The 19436-nt window shown below is 42.4% G+C and overlaps 1 protein-coding gene across 7 annotated transcripts in view; it reads right to left on the bottom strand.

The window, feature by feature from the left end:
- Positions 1–12490: 12490 nt before the first annotated feature.
- HERC1 (HECT and RLD domain containing E3 ubiquitin protein ligase family member 1) overlaps positions 12491–19436 on the bottom strand; it is a 215851-nt gene continuing 208905 nt past the window's right edge. For all 7 annotated transcript variants that reach the window (XM_048867260.2, XM_048867261.2, XM_048867267.2 and 4 more), the window contains exons 71-78: positions 19161–19330; positions 18553–18722; positions 18013–18178; positions 17368–17444; positions 16305–16557; positions 15884–16036; positions 14457–14762; positions 12491–13138 (exon numbers count right to left, since the gene is read on the bottom strand). In XM_048867260.2, the coding sequence (XP_048723217.1) occupies positions 12953–13138; positions 14457–14762; positions 15884–16036; positions 16305–16557; positions 17368–17444; positions 18013–18178; positions 18553–18722; positions 19161–19330 (1481 nt within the window). In that variant the 3' untranslated portion in view covers positions 12491–12952. The remainder of the gene's footprint in view (positions 13139–14456; positions 14763–15883; positions 16037–16304; positions 16558–17367; positions 17445–18012; positions 18179–18552; positions 18723–19160; positions 19331–19436) is intronic.

The raw sequence follows: 19436 nt of genomic DNA, 5'->3' as shown, positions 1-19436 counted from the left end.
ATCCTCCCGGTAAGATTTTTCTCTATTATTTACATTTATACTGCAGTACAGTTTAAAGGTTGGGCCCCACTATTCTAGGTGCTGAAGTAAATCATATTGCTTACAAATAGCTTTATGCTCCTATTTAATGCTGTACTTTGGCCACTCTCTTGCTCTTGGGAGGGTCAGAACAAAGAGTCCTAGATGCCGGAGTTCTTGCCAGGTAGATCTTAACAGCTCTGGCAGGTTCTAATGTGTACCAGGGTTTTTCCTTGGGATATTGAATATGCTGCAGAATGATGCCAGACCTCTCCCCCAATAGCTGTAAAACGGTGCTAGTAAGTGTGAAAGCTTGGCCAAGGTGCTAGTCCCCTGTTCCTGAAGGGGGAGTAAAACATCTTCATTGGCAACCGACAAGTCTGGTCTTGTCTCCTCAACTGTAGTGGTGCAGGTCTGTCCAAGCTTCCCTAGCACAGCTCTGCCAATGAAGCTCAGGTCTCCTTTCAACATCCTGATTATCTCAAGACTGCAAAGATTAGTCCAGTAAACTGTATGGAGACAGTGATTTGTACAAATGAAAACCAGGATATCACCACAAACTAATTCAAAATCCACACTTATTCAAAGATGAGAAGCTAGCAGCCTATATTACATATATGTATACACACACGCCTGCCTTTCATTTCCATTTAATACAAAATGCATCTCAAAACACTAAAACAATACAACCGCAAAAATTAGTCTGAATGTCATCAGTACACCAAACACCAAGTGAACAACTGGACCCCCCACCTAATGTATTATGAAATATATCTATTGTAAGACTTTCCTTTAAAAGCTTATGTCAAGTAGGAATGCCTGAGCTTTCTTCAAAAGTAAAGCAGATAGTAAAGTTTGTGGACGATACCAAGCTGGGAGGGGTTGCAAGTGCTTTGGAGGATAGAATTAGAATTCAAAATGATCTGGACAAACTGTTGAAATGGTTTGAAGTAAATAGGATGAAATTCAATGAGGACAAATGCAAAGTACTCCAATCAGGAAGGAACAATCAGTTGTGCACATTCAAAATGGGAAATGACTGCCTAGGAAGGAGTACCGTGGAAAGGGATCTGGGGGTCATAGTGGATCACAAGCTAAATATGAGTCAACAGTTGCAAAAAAAGCGAACATCATTCTGGGATGTATTAGCAGAAGTGCTGTAAACAAGAGAAAAGAGAGTTACCTTTTTCCATAACTGGTATTCTTCGAGATGTGTTGCTCATGTCCATTCAACTTAGGTGTGTGTGCTCGCCACATGCACCGGTGCTGGAAGTTTTTCCCACAGCAGTATCTGTAAGGGACCTGCTCTGGTGCCCCCTGGAGTGGCGCGCACATGCCGCGGTTTATAGGGCACCACTGGCTCCACCCACTCTCAGTTCCTTCTAGCTGGAAACACCAACTGTGGGGAAGGAGGGCGGGTTGTGGCAAGGACATGAACAACACATCTCAAAGAACACGAGTTACGGAAAAAGGTAACTTCGAGTGCTTGCTCATGTCCATTCAACTTAGGTGACTCCAACGCAATATCCCTCGGAGGTGGGTAGGAGTTCATGGATGTGTAGACTGCAACACAGCTCTGCCAAACCCAGCGTCATCCCTGGCCTGCTGAGGGATGGCAAAGTGGGCCGTGTGCACCAAGGACCACATTACAGCTTGACAAATGTCCTGGATCGGGAAGTGTGCCAGGAAGGCTGCCGAAGATGCCTGTGCTCTGGTCGAGTGGGCTCTGACGATCAGCGGCGGAGGGACTCTTGCCAACTCTAGCAGGTCGGGCACTGCATACCGAAGCCATGGTGCTTGGCGCCGAGTCGGAGCATTGCTCCAGTGCCGGGGTGAGGGCCAACTCCATGAGGAGCGCTCTTAAACCAATATCTCACTCCTTTTTAGTTCTTGGCTTGAAGGACTTTCAGCGATCACAGGGCTTAAAGCCTGGGGACCAGGGCTTGCCCCATCCCAAGGCAAAGTCCTGTTCAGGACCTACAAAGTCTCTAACTATAGCTAACGGATTTACTAACACTAACAGAAAACTATATACACTATAATACAAGAATTAACTAGTTTGTACGAATGAGAAAGCAACAGCACTACTGAAGCAGCAACAACTCGTGGCTTCTTTATATTTATAGAATATTTATACATATGCAGTGTGCATGTATGTATGTGTGTATCTCTGTATATTTAATTGTGCTAATTACTCCATTGCCTCTCTCTCATGCTCCACTGTATAACTGGCAAATAATCAATCACAGAAACTAGCATTTCTTACATGGAATCAAGATACACCAAATAAAGTGATTGCCATTTTAAAAAAGTGAACATTTGCCAAAGGTTACCACGTGTTGATATCTAATATACCACAGCTTCCCCCTACATTCAGAACAGGATGTAACTGTGGTACCTCAAATACCACAATTTGTTAACCGTTGGAAAAAGTTGGCATTTCAATGGCAAAGCTCCTGATTGACACCTTTTATTCATCAGCATCTAGAAGGCACATTCAATTCAGAACTTGTTACCAAAAAGAACAGTTTACTTACTGTAGAGTTACTGGGATTCTTTGTCCATGTGGATCCCAATCCTGAGGTGTGTGCCCCAGGAGTGGGATCCATATAGACAAATCCTCAAAGAAAAACTTGTTTTTTTTGTGCTATGTTGATCCTTGTTTTTCTGGCTACACAGCGAGAACTCTTATTATTGCTCTAGGCATGGGAGAATAGAACACATACATTACTTTATCCCAGTTGCCCAGATAGTCTTGAAATTAAGATTTATTTCAATTCAAGTGTTTTCTTCTTTGCTTAGTGTTTGAATAGAATGAACCACATCATGTTATCTGAGTTCTCCTTGAAGCTGATTCTTATTGCAAGGAGGTTGCATGTTTTCCAAATCTATTTTCTAATGTAAGGTAGGTTTCACACAATCCCAGTAAAACCAGATTTTACGTACTGTATCAACAGGCTCATCTTTTCCACTGCAATGAATGTGCAACCAGCTGTGGAGAAAATGAAATGGTTCTTATTTGGAGATACAGAAAGCGGAATGGGGATTTCTACAGCTTTGAATATTAACTTACTTACTGCATTTAGTTTTAGTTTTCCTTTAATTTAATTACATCTTGATCAACAAAATAGTATAAATGCAAGTTAAGGGAGGGGCAATGAAGAAGTAACACACAGCCCTAGAGAACCCTAGGAGCAGTGAGTTTTAATTCATGAGGAAGGTCTCATCAGTGTCAATGGCCATCAGGAGGACTCACCATGTAAGAGAATCTCACAACAGACCAAGAAAAGAATTTCAAATACTACTGCATGTTGACAACTTAATGACATTGCAACAGTGTGACTCCATAATGTTTTCTTATTGCAATGGCCTCAAAAATTCGAATAGCACCCATCAACATCCAGCAACCTAAGCAACAAAACTGGGATGATCTGAGACAATAAAAGGACAGGCAGTAATCCTAAATTGATACTTATACAAGGCGATTGCTGGGCTGTACAAAATGGCTGCAGTGTGAAAGTTGGAAAGGCCAGACAATTCTCACCTTGAGCAGAAATATACAAAGCAAGCTTTAACTATACCTATAAACCAAAACAAAGTGTAAATTAGATGCTGTCTGACATTTGGTTAATGAACACCTTATGTAGCACACTGGCTCCTCATGTAGGGTTTCTAGAAAAAACACAGACACTAGAAATCTTCCTTACTCCGAATTTAACAATTTAAAAAAACAGCTTCAAAACTACACATATCCGCACATATGCTATTTATGCCAATAGTGACCATTTTCTTTTTCTCTTAACCTTTGCCCGTGGTCCAAACAATAAGGGCGGTTCTGAACAAATGCCTTCTTGATTTAGCTGTACTAAAAGTCTCAACATTATCTTGTTTATTCTGGTTACCTATTTCTCTAAGTAAGCGCTATCATATTTTTTCCCTTCTATGTACGAACTTCTCCATGACAAAATAATTTTGGCCACAAGGTGGCCACAGAAAACAATAGTCACAGCAAGTTAGTTAGGAATAATCTATGCATTAGTTACATTTTACATGAACTATTCTGCAGGGATAGAAGAACACACAAGGTTTGGGCAGGTGCAAAACCTTTGGAGTTCTTTCAAAATGTTCTTGATAATAAGCAAAACATTTCTCTCTCTGGTCTAGTATTTCAGTGCTAACTAACTTCCCAAGTACATATGGCAAGGGGCGTCTTCTGTGCTATTTCACGTGGCACACACGTTCCCAATGAAGTGCAGAATGAATAGCAGCACAAACTAACACTGCTGCACAAAAACTGACTCAAATGCCAGCAGTGAAAAGGTCATTTAGTTTCCAAAACTCGCAGTTCTATTATGTAAGAGGGGTAAGCAATGTCCAGTTGATCCTTCAGATAGTCACTGTGATAATATAGTTTATCTGGAATTTGAACATGTGGCAACTAGACCACCTTGAACATTATAGTATCATGGATTTTCAGATGATAAAAGTCAGAGAAGGAGTCCACATACTTTAAAAAACACTCAGAATGTACTGAAATATTGAACTGATTGGTTTAGCTCCTGTAGCATGAAGAAAATGTTTACTTACCAGTAGTGATGCTTTTTGTAGTTAACTTCATTACCCGTCAAAGGACTGAACTACACAGCGAGTCAAACGTCAGGGAATCTACTGCCCCCTTCTATCCTTCAGGAAAGAGATGGCATGAATAACAAATGACTAGCCCGTACCAGACTCCTGTGACAGACACACATTTCATCCACTACTATATAGTAGAAAGACCAAGTGGGTGAGCTAATATCTTGTACTGGAACAACTTCTGTTGGTGAAAGAGACAAGCTTTTGAGCTTAAACAGAGCTCTTCTTCAGTTCTGGGAAACTCTCTCAGAGTGTCACAACTAAATACAAGATGGAACAGATATTTTAGCACAAGTAGTTGTTCCCTCCCTCCCCACTTCCTTGCCTCCCTATAACTAAGGCTAAGATTTTGTCACGGTTATTTTTAGTAAAAGTCAGGGACAGGCCACAGGCAATATACAAAAATTCACAGAAGCCCATGCCCTGTCCCTGACTTTTACTAAAAATATCCAGGGTAGGGCAGAGCCGGGGAGACAGAGTGCTGCTGGGGCTTGCAGCTACTCCAGACCTGCTGCTGCTCCTGCAGCAGGGGCTGATTGCTGCTGCTCTAGCCCCAGGGGGGCTGATCCAACCCCAGCCACTGCTCAGCAGGCTGAGGACTGCTGCTCCAGCAGCCCTGGTGCTGACCGCTGGTCAGCTGTTCTGTTGGCCCCAGAGCTGACAGCTGCTCCAGCCCTGCCCCAGAAGAAATCATGGGTCTTGAAAAGTCACAGAATCCATGACCTCCGTGACAGAATTGTAGCCTTACCTATGACTGAAGGGATGTTAACGGACCTCTTCACCTTGAACGGTCCTTGAAATGTGTTAACTATTTATGCTGAGTAAGTTTCCCAGATCTGAAGAAGAGCTCTGTATAAGCTCAAAAGCTAGTTTCTCTCACCAACAGAAGTTGGTCCAATACAAGATATTACCTCACCCATCTTGTCTAATATCCTGGGACTGACATGGCTACAGCAAGACTAGATCCTATACAGCAGAGCCATTTAGTCAGATTAATTTTCTCTCCCTTCCCAAACTACCCAGCACTGTTTTCACTTGCTCCAGACAATCAAGGGGTTCTATCCAAAAGGAAAAGACCAGCCTAACTCCTTTCTGCAGAGGACAGGCTGTTTATTGTCTCTTTGACAGGCCTGCCTACCTGTTTCAACAAGGCTGGCCAGTTATCTGATTACTCAGAGGTAATCCCAAAGCAATTCTTCCTAGGTGTGGTTGCCAATTGAAAAACAATGGAGGAGAAAAGAATACCAGAAACACCAAGTGAAAGACAGAACAACAGTCTTCCCCCCCCCCCCAAATAAATAAAAGCACAAGGAAAATTAAAACCCCCAAAATTCAAGAAGCAACAACCTTGTAAATCAAGATGCTTACTGAAATGTCAGCTGAGATGTAAGGGAAAGGTTAGGCCTTAACAATTTGCAGGATAGATTAACAAGCAGCAGATAAAAATGAAAAATAATAAACATCCCAACAGTCCCGGCTTTCATGGTACTGTCCCACTTTGACCCACAAAACCCATGTCTGGGAAGAGGCTGGCTGGGCTTGTCTCCCCACTTCTGGTGCTACGACCTGACCTTCGGTGCACAGGATAGTAGTGCTGCTCAGGTTTGGCTCCTGCTGTCCCCTCCTCCCCCGCAGGGAGGTTGTTAGGCCAAATTTGAGTGAGTGGCATTGCAATATTAGCTGTGAGGTGTGTTAACATTCAAGTGACAGGTTTCAGAGTAACAGCCGTGTTAGTCTGTATTCGCAAAAAGAAAAGGAGTACTCGTGGCACCTTAGAGACTAACCAATTTATTTGAGCATAAGCTTTCGTGAGCTACAGCTCACTTCATCGGATGCATACTGTGGAAAATACAGAAGATGTTTAAATTGGTTAGTCTCTAAGGTGCCACAAGTACTCCTTTTCTTTTTGCGAACATTCAAGTGGTTTCTTTCATGGGCCCAGTCTTGTCTCACTCAGATATCTGAGGGACAGAATGAAAACCAGCTCATGAGTTTAAAGGAATGCACAAGCAATGTGATTATAAAAATAATAGGTGATGAAAAAATGTCCAAGTCAAAACTCAATCTGGTAAAGAGTTTAAGTGTATCTGAAATAACGTGTTATGGTGGAGCAGTGAAGGTGAAAGGACTATTAAACAACCGTCTCAGAAATAACACAGTTCACTTCAATCACCATACTTTGCCCTCAGTTACCTTCCCCAAATATCACCACTGCAGATGAACCAAACAGTGAAACATCCCATAAAAATTATCTTCTTGTTTCTGCTATACAGTAGAACCTCAGAGTTACGAACACCTTGGGAATGGAGGTTGTTCGTAACTCTGAACAAAAGGTTATGGTTGTTCTTTCAAAAGTTTACAACTGAACATTGACTTAATACAGCTTGGAAACTTTACTATGCAGAAGAAAAATGTTGCTCCCCTTCCCCCCCCCCCTTTTTATTTTTTTAGTAGTTTACATTTAACACAGTACTGGACTGGACTTGCTTTTGGGGGTAGGGGGATGTCTCTCTTGCTGCCTGTGTACTTCCGGTTCCAAATGAGGTGTGGGGTTAACTGGTCAGTTTGTATCTCTGGTGTTCTACCGTAGTTCTAGTTTCTGATCTCTTGTGTCTGAGTGAAAAAGACTAGCAAGACTGCAACTTTAGTCCCTTGGAACAATTTTGTGGTGCTGAGATTCAGTGGGAATTCTCTACTTTTAAAACCTTTCTTCAATCACAACATAAAGAAGACAATATTTTCTACAGAACATTACTATTCCATCAAATATGCACATTACCGCATACAATCCAAATACTGCTGATGTAATCCAATTGTTACTGTAACAAGACAAGCCCAGAAATATGTAATTTACTAGTGTTAAAAGCAAACAGAATAAAATATAAAATGCATACCTTTTAAAATCTGCATCTCCACCACTACAATTGACACTGACAGTTATTTATTCTTTGTCCTCTGTCCAGACCAACTTTCACAGCTCTTTGATATACCGTTCTCTAATATTTTTTGAGAAATAATTTTAAAAGCTCATCTCAATGTCTCAAAAGCTGGCAATGGCTTGGCACGGTCAACAAAAACTATTTTGTAGGGGAAGCAAAGCTTTTAAAATGAGAAGCAACGTGGAAATGAACTATCAGAGAGTGAAGCAAAGCTTTTAGTTATACTGAAGTACAGCTGAAAAGTACAGATACACCTCAGTCAGTCCACGACTACACTGCAGAGTTAAGTTTTGTCGATGATCGTAAGTCGCTTTAACAACATCGGTGGAGCACATCCACACAACAATCCTTGTGTTGGCTGAGCGTGTCCACAGTTATTGCTCTTGCATCGACAGAGAGAGCGTTGCATCGTGGCAGCTATCCCACTGTGCAACTCGTCACCTCTGTTGCTGGGAGCTCTAGGAATGGATGCAGTGCATCTTGGGGATGTGCTCGCTGTCCTGTGATGCAGTTCTTTCCATTCCATCATTCCTTGGGCTTACTACTTCATTTCTCACTGTTTTTCAACAGACCTTGTAAACTGTGTGTCTGCCCTCTCTGCCTGGCAGCATGAACACTGAGCTGCTGACCATTCTGGGGATGAGCATTATGAACGCAACACAGCTGGTCATGCAGTATTTCATGAGCTGCGAAACGGAGAATAAATCGGTAGTGCCTGCCCTGCTGTCTGCCATGGAAACAAATAATTAAAGATTGCTGCTAGCATTCACGGACCAGCTTGCCATGGTGGACCTTCGACACTGGGCTCGGGAAACACACGCTGAATGGTGGGATCGCATCGTGATGCGTATACGGGTTGATGAGCAGCAGCTGCAGAACTTTCGGATGCGCAACTGTGAGCAGAGCTCGGCCCAGCGCTGCAGTGCAGGGACACCAGAATGAGAGCTGCCCTCACCGTAGAAAAGCAAGTGGCGATTGCTGAGTGGAAGCTGGCAACTCCAGAATGCTACTGGTCAGTTATGAATCAGTTTGGATTTGGAAAGTCCACGGTGGGGGCTGCAGTGATTCAAGTGTGCAGGGCCATTAATCGCCTCCTGCTATGAAGGACTGTGACTCTTGGTAATGTCCAGGAAATAACTGATGGCTTTGAAGCAATGGAATTCCCTAACTGAGGCGGGGCGATAGCTGGAACACATATCCCAATTTTGGCCCCCGACCATCTTGTGACAGAGTACATCAACCGAAAGGGCTAGGTCTCCATTGTCTTGCAGGTGCTGGTGGATCACCAAGGACGTTTCACAGACATCAATGTGGGGTTGTTAGGGAAGGTGCACGCATCTCTCGGAACACTGGACTGTACAGAAAGCTGCACGCTGGGACTTTCTTTCCAGAGCAGAAGATTCCAGTGCGGGATGTGCAAACGCCCATAGCGATCCTTGGAGACCACCCTTGCTCCCGTGGCTCATGAAGCCTTACTCTGGGAACCCAAACAGCAAGGCAGCTTTTTGGCCGGTTAGACCTCAGTGAGGAAGATATTCTGATGGTCACCGCGGCATGCTGTACTCCCTAAATTATTTGTGAATCAAAGGGGGGAAAAGTCTCTCCAGGGGTGGGTCACTGAGGCTGACTGGTTGGCTGCTGATTTTGAGCAGCCAGATACAAGGGCAACTAGAGGGGCACAGTGAGACTTTGAATCAGGGAAGCTTTGAAGGAGCATTTTGACAATGATTCCCAGTAACGTGTCTGTATGTGATGCGTTCAGCCAGGCAATGTTTACTTCCTGCCAGCGCTGTCCCTAGGCATTGTGGTACCCTAGCAGACCCCCTGTGGGGGGAGCTGGCCCCAGGCCTCCATGGGGGGGTGGGAGAGGGGTGCTACGCCCAAGGTCTGTGGGGGGCAGGAGTGGGCTTGGGGGGGAACGACCTCCCAGCCTGAGCTGGCAGAGCGGGTTGGGGCTGGGTCGCTACACTTCCATGTGGAGCGGGGACTTTGGGGAAGGGGTGGAGTGGGGGTGGGGCAGGGGTGGAGCAGGGGCGGGGGGCCATGGGGAAAGAGTGGAATGGGTGCAGGGCAGAAGCAAACTTTCCTGGCCGGCTCAGCCACCAGGGGATCGAACTGGCTGCTGGAGCAGCACGCAGCTGAGTAGGGCACCAGGAAATTTGGGGCAATTTGGTGCCCCAAATTTCCTGGTGCCCTACGCAGCTGCACAGTTTGCATATGGGTAAGGACGGCCCTGCTTCCTGCCATGCCCTGTAATGCTTGCTTCACGAACGGGTTAATTGCAAGGAGCTAATATTCTTACCTGTAGTCACTGTGTTTCAATGTTAGCACTGAGCGATGTATGTATGTCACAAACAAAGACTCAAGTTTAATAATGGGGTAAAACACAAACTTTGGACAAAAGGGATATGAAAATGAGGAAGTGTCTCACGGTTAGGGCTCTCACAGCTGGGTGCAATTCCAGTTTTCATTGGAAAACCAGTCCCCAGGCGTGGCGTGCCTGGGGTACTGTTAGGGACCAAGAACACGTGATGAATGTGGCTCGGGAGTTTGGGGAGGGCATGAACTGGGGTTCTGTAGTGGCTGAAAGGGGAGTCGGGCACAGATTTGCTCTGATTGCAGGCTAATGACAGACGTCAACATCTATCTGGTCCTCCAGGAGTTTTATCATCCACTCCTGCCCGTGTCTTTTCCTGGCTATTCAGCCGCAGGCTTTCATTAATTGTCGCCCTCCATGCTCTTGTTTCGCTATGTGCTGAATCTGTTGACTGCAATACTTCGCAAAACATATCCTCCTTACTCCTCATGGGTTGCCCCCTTATCTGATGGAGGTGCTCTGCTGGTGTGGAAGAGTATGTTCTCAAGGGCACATTTGCAGAAGGCAAAGAAATAATTAAAAGAAAACGATGAGCATGCTCACAGTCGTGAATCACAAAAGTTATACACACCTCTTTCTCATTGCCCCTGGTCTAGCACACAGGTTGCTGAGAATCCCAATTATGATGAGTTCACGGGGGTGGAGGTGGGCAATGGGCAAAGAGAAAGAAGGGACAAAGGGTGGTTACTATAAGTGCCTAGGGAGCTTATTCTGAATATTGGTACCGTTTTCCATAAGCTAGGGTAATCGAACCCAGTATCTCACTCCTAAAGGTAACCCAGGATGCAAGGGAGCATCTCCTGCATGCATGTGGCTTCAGACCAGCTCCATATGCTGCTCCCCTGTGTACTGCTCTGGTCCCTGCAGAAATAATTTCCAGGTGGTACAGCAAAGTTTCCTACAGTGGGGGAAGAAACAAGGCAGCTCTCCCCCAAGGAACCTTCGGCAGAGGACTGCAGAATACCTACAGCAGGGGTTCTCAAACTGGGGGTTGGGACCCCTCAGGGGGTCGCAAGGTTATTACATGGGGGGTTGCGAGCTGTCCGCCTCCACCCCAAACACTGCTTTGCATCCAGCTTTTCTAATGGTGTTAAATATATAAAAAAGTGTTTTTAATTTATAAGGGGGGAGGGTTGCACTCAGAAGCTTGCTTTGTGAAAGGGGTCACCAGTACAAAAATTTGAGAACTACTGACCTACAGGAAAGTTTCCTAGAGATCATTATGGAGGATTCCAGAAACATCCCCGGGTACATTAACAAACTTTTCTGCCGTGGCCCCACTGTGTAGATGGACAGGCTCTGTTGTTAATTTCAGTCCATTATCCCTCTTCTACCATATAACAAAGCACAGGAGAGCTCAATCTCCTCTCACCGTGCAGTATCAAAGCAAAATGAGCCCTTACCGGAGCTCCCTTCTCCTGCATCCTGTGTGCCAGAGCTGGAGTGCTGGGACTGGCTAGACCAGTCAAGAGTGGAAATGAGGTCCTGACTCGCTGCATCACCGGATGACCCTGTCATGTGCTCCACATCGTCATCCACCTCCGCATCCAGCACTTCTTCACTGGGGTTGAGTCCGCTGCCTCCAGTCCCCCAGAAGTATCGATGGAGCTCTTGGCGGTGAAGGTGGGGTTGCCGCCGATGATGGCACGTTTTCGGCACCACACCGAAGTAACGGCTGGCCTCCTTTGCCTTCTGATACGCCTGCCTCAACCTCTCGATTTTAGCATGACACTGCTGCATGTTCCTTTCATGCTTCTTCTCCTGCATGCCACTAGCAATCAGCTCGTAGGTATCAAAATTCCTACGGCTGGTGCAAAGGTGCAACTGCAGAGCCTTCTCTCCCCATATACTTAGCAGATCCAACAGCTCTGGTGTGCTCCACGCAGGAGCGTGTTTGCTGCATAAAGCTGGCATGATCAGCTGGGAACATGCTGTGGGAACTGTGCATGGTGAGCAAACAGGAAGAGGAATTTCAAAAATTCCTGGGCTTTAAAAGGGGAGAGGGGTGCATACCTGTGTACCTTCAGGGCAGCGGAGTTCAAGCTGATGACCAGAGCGGTCATGATAAGCATCATGGGACACCTCCTGGAGGCCAATTAGGGCAACATAACCAAGTGAGGTGTCTACACTGATGCTGCGTCACTCTAACTACGTTGCAAAAAGCTCTATGTCACTTGTGGAGGTGGTTTTATTATGTCGGTATAGCAGGGGAGTTGTATCGGTGGGAGGAGCATTTCAGTGTGTACACCTCCACTCTTGTCAACAAAAGCTGACTTTTGTTGACAAAACTGCGTATAGACAAGATGTAAGTCAATGTTGCAATGTTATTAAAATGCTGGTATACTGTTCAACATGCAATGCACAGTAACCACATGTACAATGGCTCTTCATCTGCAAATAAGCTATCTGACACTATTTCAAACATCCTTACAGATTTGCTAACTGAGAAGTTTAAAAGTCTAAATTTATAAATGCTGAATAAACCCTGTAAACAGTTGAAAACACAAAAAAACCCCACTCATTCCTGTATTTGCTTTATTTTCTCCGCATAAGGAACCCTGCACAGGCAATTCAAATTAAAACAAAATAAATATAGGACTACTCATGTAAAACTGTCCTTGCTAATGAACAATTATACACAATGTACAACTCTTCATGTTCACTGGGAGGGCTTACAAATGTACCATTCCCAACAAAAAATGAACCAAAATGGCTCCATGCAAAATTATCAAAAGTGACCAAAATATGGAAAAAACTTACTGACTGCACTTTTTTGCCCCCCTCCCCCCTTTTTTAAACAATCACCAAAAAATAAAAACATCTAATTTGTTGTTACATTTAGAGTAACTAAAATGTGGCCACTGCTTATTAATGTCTGTTTATGCTCCTAAAACATCTATGGTTACCATAAAATTGTGTCAACATTGAATTGGACTTAGGGCACTATCCATAATAAAAGGAAGATTATTTTGTTCACAGAAAGTTAATAATCTGTGTCTGAGCCCTCTGCATTGTCCACATTGCGTGAGAGCATGTAATTGTCCATATCTATAGACCTGCAATTATTGATTGCATACCGCAGACGCTCTGCCATGATTAGTTGACTGGAGTATGGTGGAAGCCTCAGTTGAAAGAAACAAGTCTGTGAGGTAGGCAAGCTGTCATAAGGCTGTGGAAACGGACAAAAAGTAGGACATGGTTAAGACTGCAAAGGAAATTAAAAGGTGTAGCAAATTCACTATTTTTCCCTGCCCCAAAAAACAAACTTTAAAAAAAGCACGCCTCTCTCATCCACAATAAGGTCTCATTAATCAAGCCAACAAGCAGTAAAGAATTCCTCTGAACAAAAAGACAAGACTAGTACCATCTTATATTTTTATAAAAATGTTCAGCCCAAAATAATTAACACCACCACCACTATCATCCACTCAATAAGTGATTTCAACCACCAGTGACATGCATCTTTTTTAAGAGTGGAACTTCCAGGTGTTTGTCTACTGCAATATATTAAATAATAATTTAGACCAAGCAGTAAAATTTTTGTATCCAACTGAAACAACAGGGGGCATGCAGGCAGACATATTACAATTATTCCAAATTTAAAAGTAAAAAACCCCCCAAAAAACAAACCCTTTGAATGCAAGATTAAGAAAGTTATTTTCTAAACAGAAATTAAAGTGCAGAGCTTAATTATTAGGAGCAGCAAAATAGTATCAGTGTCTACTTGCTATCTAGTTTTCAAAATATCATGAATATCCCTTTTAACGTTCTTTTCATATTATGATAATACAGAGGAGGACTGTTGCAATTGTAATGTGAATACTTAATTTTCATGAAGATATATCCATAAGGTAGCTTTATTTGTTCTAAATCTTAAGAAATAGCTGCAGTCAGTTTTCAACCAATGCATTAGAAGCCAGTGAGCTGTAACTGTGTTTCTTGGGGTAGTGTCTGAATCTAGTGGGTTTCCACATGGGTAAGAGGGTGATATTTGGTGGCAATTAACATGCCAACAGTTTTAGCAGCTCCATTTCTATTTTCCATTTTCTCAAGTCATTCTATAATGTAGTATATTGAGAACGCTTTCATAGAGATGGAACAAGACTTCATTAAGGTTTGTTTTTTTTAATCTTTAAAATACTAAATCAGAAAATGTACTGTAGTAGAAAATTACTGTAGATTAAATATGGTACAATTCACACTGTGTTGTTTAGACACCAGCCTGAACTCCACCTAATAATTACATTTACACTTTATATGTTCAAAGTCCTGAGTGAATTATGCTATAATTCATGCAATGTTAGGCACTATCATATTTATTATAATGTTAGGCACTATCATATCATATAATTAAATCCCATGGCTCTAGCAGTCAGAAGCTCATTCCATTCCTCCAGGCTTAATGTTAGTGAAACTTCGCTCTTTTTGCCAAAGGATTGATTAAAGTGGACAGAAATGAACAACATATTAAGAAAATAGCATCTTACCCTATCAACCTTCATTATTTGGAATCGCTGAGAGATATCAGCAGTGTTTGCTGGCAGTCGAGATCTTCCTGACACAAACCTCATGAAAAGGACTCTTTCCTCATTTGAAAACTCTTCAAGGGTATGCCAGAACCACTGAACTAACTGATGCTGTTCATCAACCTCTCTGTACCGCACAACTTTCTTCAGGACCTCAACTGAGATTTCTGGCATTCCACAAACCATCTGTTCCAATTGCTTAGCAGTCAGAAGAGACAACAAGGGAACTGGAACAATCCAAGACATTCCTTCTCTCACAGCAGCCACCTTTAACACAAAAAGAATAGTTATTAAAGGAGTCATTACACTTATTTTGGATCCTTAGCACACAATCTGTATGCAAAAGCTAAGACTTTGAGAATGAATACACATATGGATGAACAGGCTAAGGGTACAGTTTAAGTCATTGCCTAAATACAAAAATACCACATAGTAATGCATATGGCTCCCTTCAAAGGATAACATTCCCCCTCAAAAATTGTTGATGTGTTGCAGAGAATTATCTTTGACCAAAATGATTTTATAGCACTTTCATGCTAAGAAAAAAACCTCAGATAAAACCATCTAAAAAAGTGGTAGAGTTATCAACACAAATGAGCGTCTGCTAAACCAAAAACTTTGTTGCCAGCATCCTGCTAGGACTGGGATGACACCATGTTAAAAACAAAGTCTATCTTTGATCTGAAAGACTTAAGGTCTTGGGGTCAGTATTGAGAGGGCTACTGCCCTAAAGTGGAACAGCCATGTGACCTTGTGTGCATCTATCTTTGGAGAAAGAGGAAAATTAGTTCCCTAATGTAATGTTGCTGTATTAAGACACAAGGCTCTCATCTGATTCACATAATGCTACTGTATAAGTCACAAAATAGCTTTTCAGCAGATGATACAAAAGTATTTACATAGATTACTACTTACTTTTTCAATCCACTTATTGAAGTGTTTACAGTTACTAGTCAAAAGCAGGTAAGGTAAATATTAAGTAAAAATATATCCACAGTCCATTAATAAGTTAAACAAATATTATTACTTCCCAATGATGTGCGCCAGATTATGTGCTGCTGTAAATGCAAGGTTAAAGGTGCTGAGCTTTCTGTGTGATCCCTGTTTAGTTTCCCAGTCAGTTTAATGATCTCAGTGGGACAATTCAGATGAATATAAAGCAAGTCCTCAGTTTTTCAGTACTCTTGTGGTCTTTCTTGACATTCTAGACAGCTAGGTAACAGCTGAGATGTGAATCAGATTTAATTTAAAAATGATTCACAAATTATTTGAAAAAACACAGAGGAAAAATCCAATAAATGTATAAACCAAAACCTTTGTTATTTCTGGCATATTGTGATGGTCACCATCCAGTTAACAAAATAGGTCGAGTTCAGTGAGATTCTCACCTGGCGGTCAATTTCATGAAGTCTGTACTCAATTGCCCTCTCCACATATTCTTTCCTGTTTGAAAAGGTAAGTGGGATACTGTTCCCACCAGGAATTATGGGAACCATTTTACCATCAGCACTTTGGCCTACAAAGGAATCTAGAGGAATCATCTATTAACAGAAAAGAAAAAGTATTGTGCAGCATAAGATATTTGGGTAAAGAATTGAATTAAAAATTACCGTTAAGTCACTTAGCAATAATCTGATATTCATAGTTATATCCATCAGAGGCAGTTATGAGGTGTCTGTTACCTTAAAGTATAAATGCCACCTCAGTATTTTTTTTAAATTAGTGCATTGTAATTAGGTCAGTCTATAAAAACAACTGGATTCAGAAGATTTGTGGTGGAGAGGGAGGAAGCATATTTCCATAGCTTACCTCATGGAAATTTTCTTCAGTAATCCCACTGTCTTCAATGTGAAGAATGCTGTTGAGGGTCTGCACATACAGCAAGTCCACCTCCTCTAAATCTTCCAAAGTAAGTGGGATACAACAAAGTTGCTTCCAAACCATTGGGGCCAAATGAAGATCTAAAGGCTTCTTGGTACGAATAGCCACGCCCATCAGAATGCCTAAGAACTTAAACTGCATCAAATGTTCATCTAAACATGCTGAAGAATTAAAAAGAAACCTAAAAGAAAACAGAAACAATGTAAAGGCTTCAGTAAAACCAACCTCTCACTTCTTCATATTGCTTCAAGTTAAAAGACAGCTATATGCAGGGATGCAAGATCTATATGCAAGATCCCCAAGTTCATCATAGCAGTGTTCTGCAAATCTGGAGAAGGGGAGAATAGGTAGATTGATGTGATCTTTCTGCCCTTTCTTCCCAAATCCTGAAAGTTGCCAGAGCCAAACTGGCTCCAGCCACAAGCTAGATCAGAGGTTCTTAACTTTTTCTTTCTGAGGCCCCTCAACATACTATAAGAACTGTACGGCCCACCTGTGCCACAACAACTGGTTTCTGCATATAAAAACCAGGGCTGGCATTAGGGAGTAGCAAGCAGGGCAATTGCTTGGGGCCCCATGCCACAGGGGCCCCTGCAAAGCTAAGTTGCTCAGGCTTTGGCTTCAGCCCTAGGGTGTCAGGGCTCAGGGTCCCAGGCAGCCCCAGGCGAGTCTAACGCTGGCCCTGCTTCGAGGTGGTTGAGAACCACTGAGCTAGAGCACCTTCAGTGTTGCTTTAATTTATGCTCCAGCAAACCTAGCTGTAGAGCTACCTCTTAGGAACCATTACCTGGCCTTGCACTTTCCCTCACCTTGAAATAACCCCTACATACAAGGGTGAAAAAGAAAAGTGCAGATGGAGCAATCAAGAAGCCTCAAAGAAGAAGGAGCAATCAAGAAGCCTCAACATTTGTCAAACAGCTGTTACAGGAAGTTCTTTCTTCCATTTTGTCAGCTAATATCCTGTAGTGAGATGAAATGCTGTCCAACTTACCTATCCCTATTGTAGCCTACTTCAGCAGTAGCATTTGGGGAAGGAATAAGCAGGTCTACCACACCAGTTTCAAGTTCCTTAAAAATAAAAATATAAAGTGCTTCTTAAATATTATAGTTCAGCACATTGTATTATCTTAATGATAATTTTGCCAGCAGTAGTATTTTGAATTTTATTTTTTAGGAAATCAGCACATGGTAAATATTTTTACCATGATAAAACTAGAAGAAAACAACAGAATAATCTAAGAACCAGAAATCTGTGTCTCATTTGTGATGGTATTTTATTTAAATTGATTTTGCTGCATTTCTGAAGCTAGCACAGAATACCTATGTACATACTATAGTAACAGCATTTAATGGCACCATCATCAAGAGTTAACATGCTATGCAAGATCTGCTGTCCTCCCCCCACGTTGTGGAAGATGCATGGTGGCCCTGGTGTAGCTTCAGAACTGCTGCCACTCGAAGGTATGGTCCAAGGAGAAGGATTTCTTTCCTTCATGCAGGTACCCAGTGCACACACTAGTACACAGGCTGGGAATCAGATGAGAAGATTTGGGCCAAAGTGCTGCATAACAGGAAGTGGTCATAGGAATTGAAAAACAAATTGTGTGCTTTAAGATATTTAAAACATTTGTCATACCTGGCACATTTCTGTAATAGTGTCATCAAACACCCCCCCGGCGTCATCAGCCCCTTCTCCAACCAATTTCACTTTCCAGGCACGGGAAGGTAGGCGAAGGTCTGAAGCATTCAGCTTTACCACTTGTCTTGCTATTTGTACAAAAATAGGCTTACATTTCCGACCTCTTCAATGAAAAAGAAAGTGACAGAAAATGTAGTTCATAGAAAGATCACTTTTGTATACTTTAAAGGCTTGTCTATACAGTAGGGTAATGTGCACTACAGGGCTGATTTCTAAAGCACACTAAAATGTTGTGTGTTAATTGGTCCAAACAGAGCCTTCGTGGTGCGCACTAGAGGTTCCAGAGTGCACTTTAACGGAAAGCGCATGAGGGAGAGCTTTTGGTACATTATAGCAGGGTCTACATAGACCAATTAATGCACAATATATTAGCATGCTTTAGAAATCACATCCCTATACCATGTATTAACCCACTGTGTGGGTTGACTTAGGGCTTGACATCAAATCTTTCACCAACACAAAGGAGCCAATACTGACCTGGTCGATATTCTTTTTACAGTAATTTGAGGCCCGTAGTTTTTCCCCTGAACCATGGTTTTTCCTATGGAGCGTACCATGGGAAGTGTGTAGACTCTTGGTGCCAATAAGGGTCTTAGCTGTCCTTGGACTATTCCCCATGTTCCAGCATTGTAATGAGATGTGCTGTTCTGTAATACAGCAGCATATTCATAAACATAAAATGCTTTTGTTTATTCATATTAATTCCAATACTTCTGGAATAAGAATCTCCATAATTAAATACTACCTGAACTTTCCTCATAATAGTTCAGAAATTAATGAAAATATACAAAAAAAAATAACAGGAAAAACGATTTTAGTCTTACCAGAATCTTACAAAATGTTTTTCACCAGTTATAGATGTTAGGCTAATGGGTTTATGACATTAAGATACTGAAATGTCAAGGTTCACATAAATCAGACTTTATTAAAACTAAATTTTGGGGAGAGATTGATTTAATTAAGTTTTTATTCCACAGACACAAAGACAAGAGAGCACTATTACCAGAATTGGATTTTGGGGGAGAACACTTTGGTGACAAGGCACAAAAATAAATTTGTTAACTCTTTTCAAAATAATGTTTTACCTGGTTATTGGGGCTGAGATTAAGTAATCTCCAAGAAGAGTACATGAGGTCTGAAAAATGGTACAGCAGTCTGAGTCTCGCTCTCACTGTATGAATGCTCACTTCCTTCAGTGCCCCATACTGTGGTGGAATGGCATCAGGTAAACCAAGCTGTAAAGGCACTGATACACCTACCACAGAAAACAGGAAATTATTTCGTGAACTGCCTGATCGTGCTCCTCTTTAAGCTAATGGCAAAATTCCTGTGGGCTACAGTGGAAGCAGTTTTGGGCCTAC

Source organism: Caretta caretta, chromosome 10, assembly GCF_965140235.1.
Source record: "Caretta caretta isolate rCarCar2 chromosome 10, rCarCar1.hap1, whole genome shotgun sequence".
Lineage (NCBI taxonomy): Eukaryota > Metazoa > Chordata > Testudines > Cheloniidae > Caretta > Caretta caretta.
This window is presented reverse-complemented; position numbering and strand designations above follow the sequence as displayed.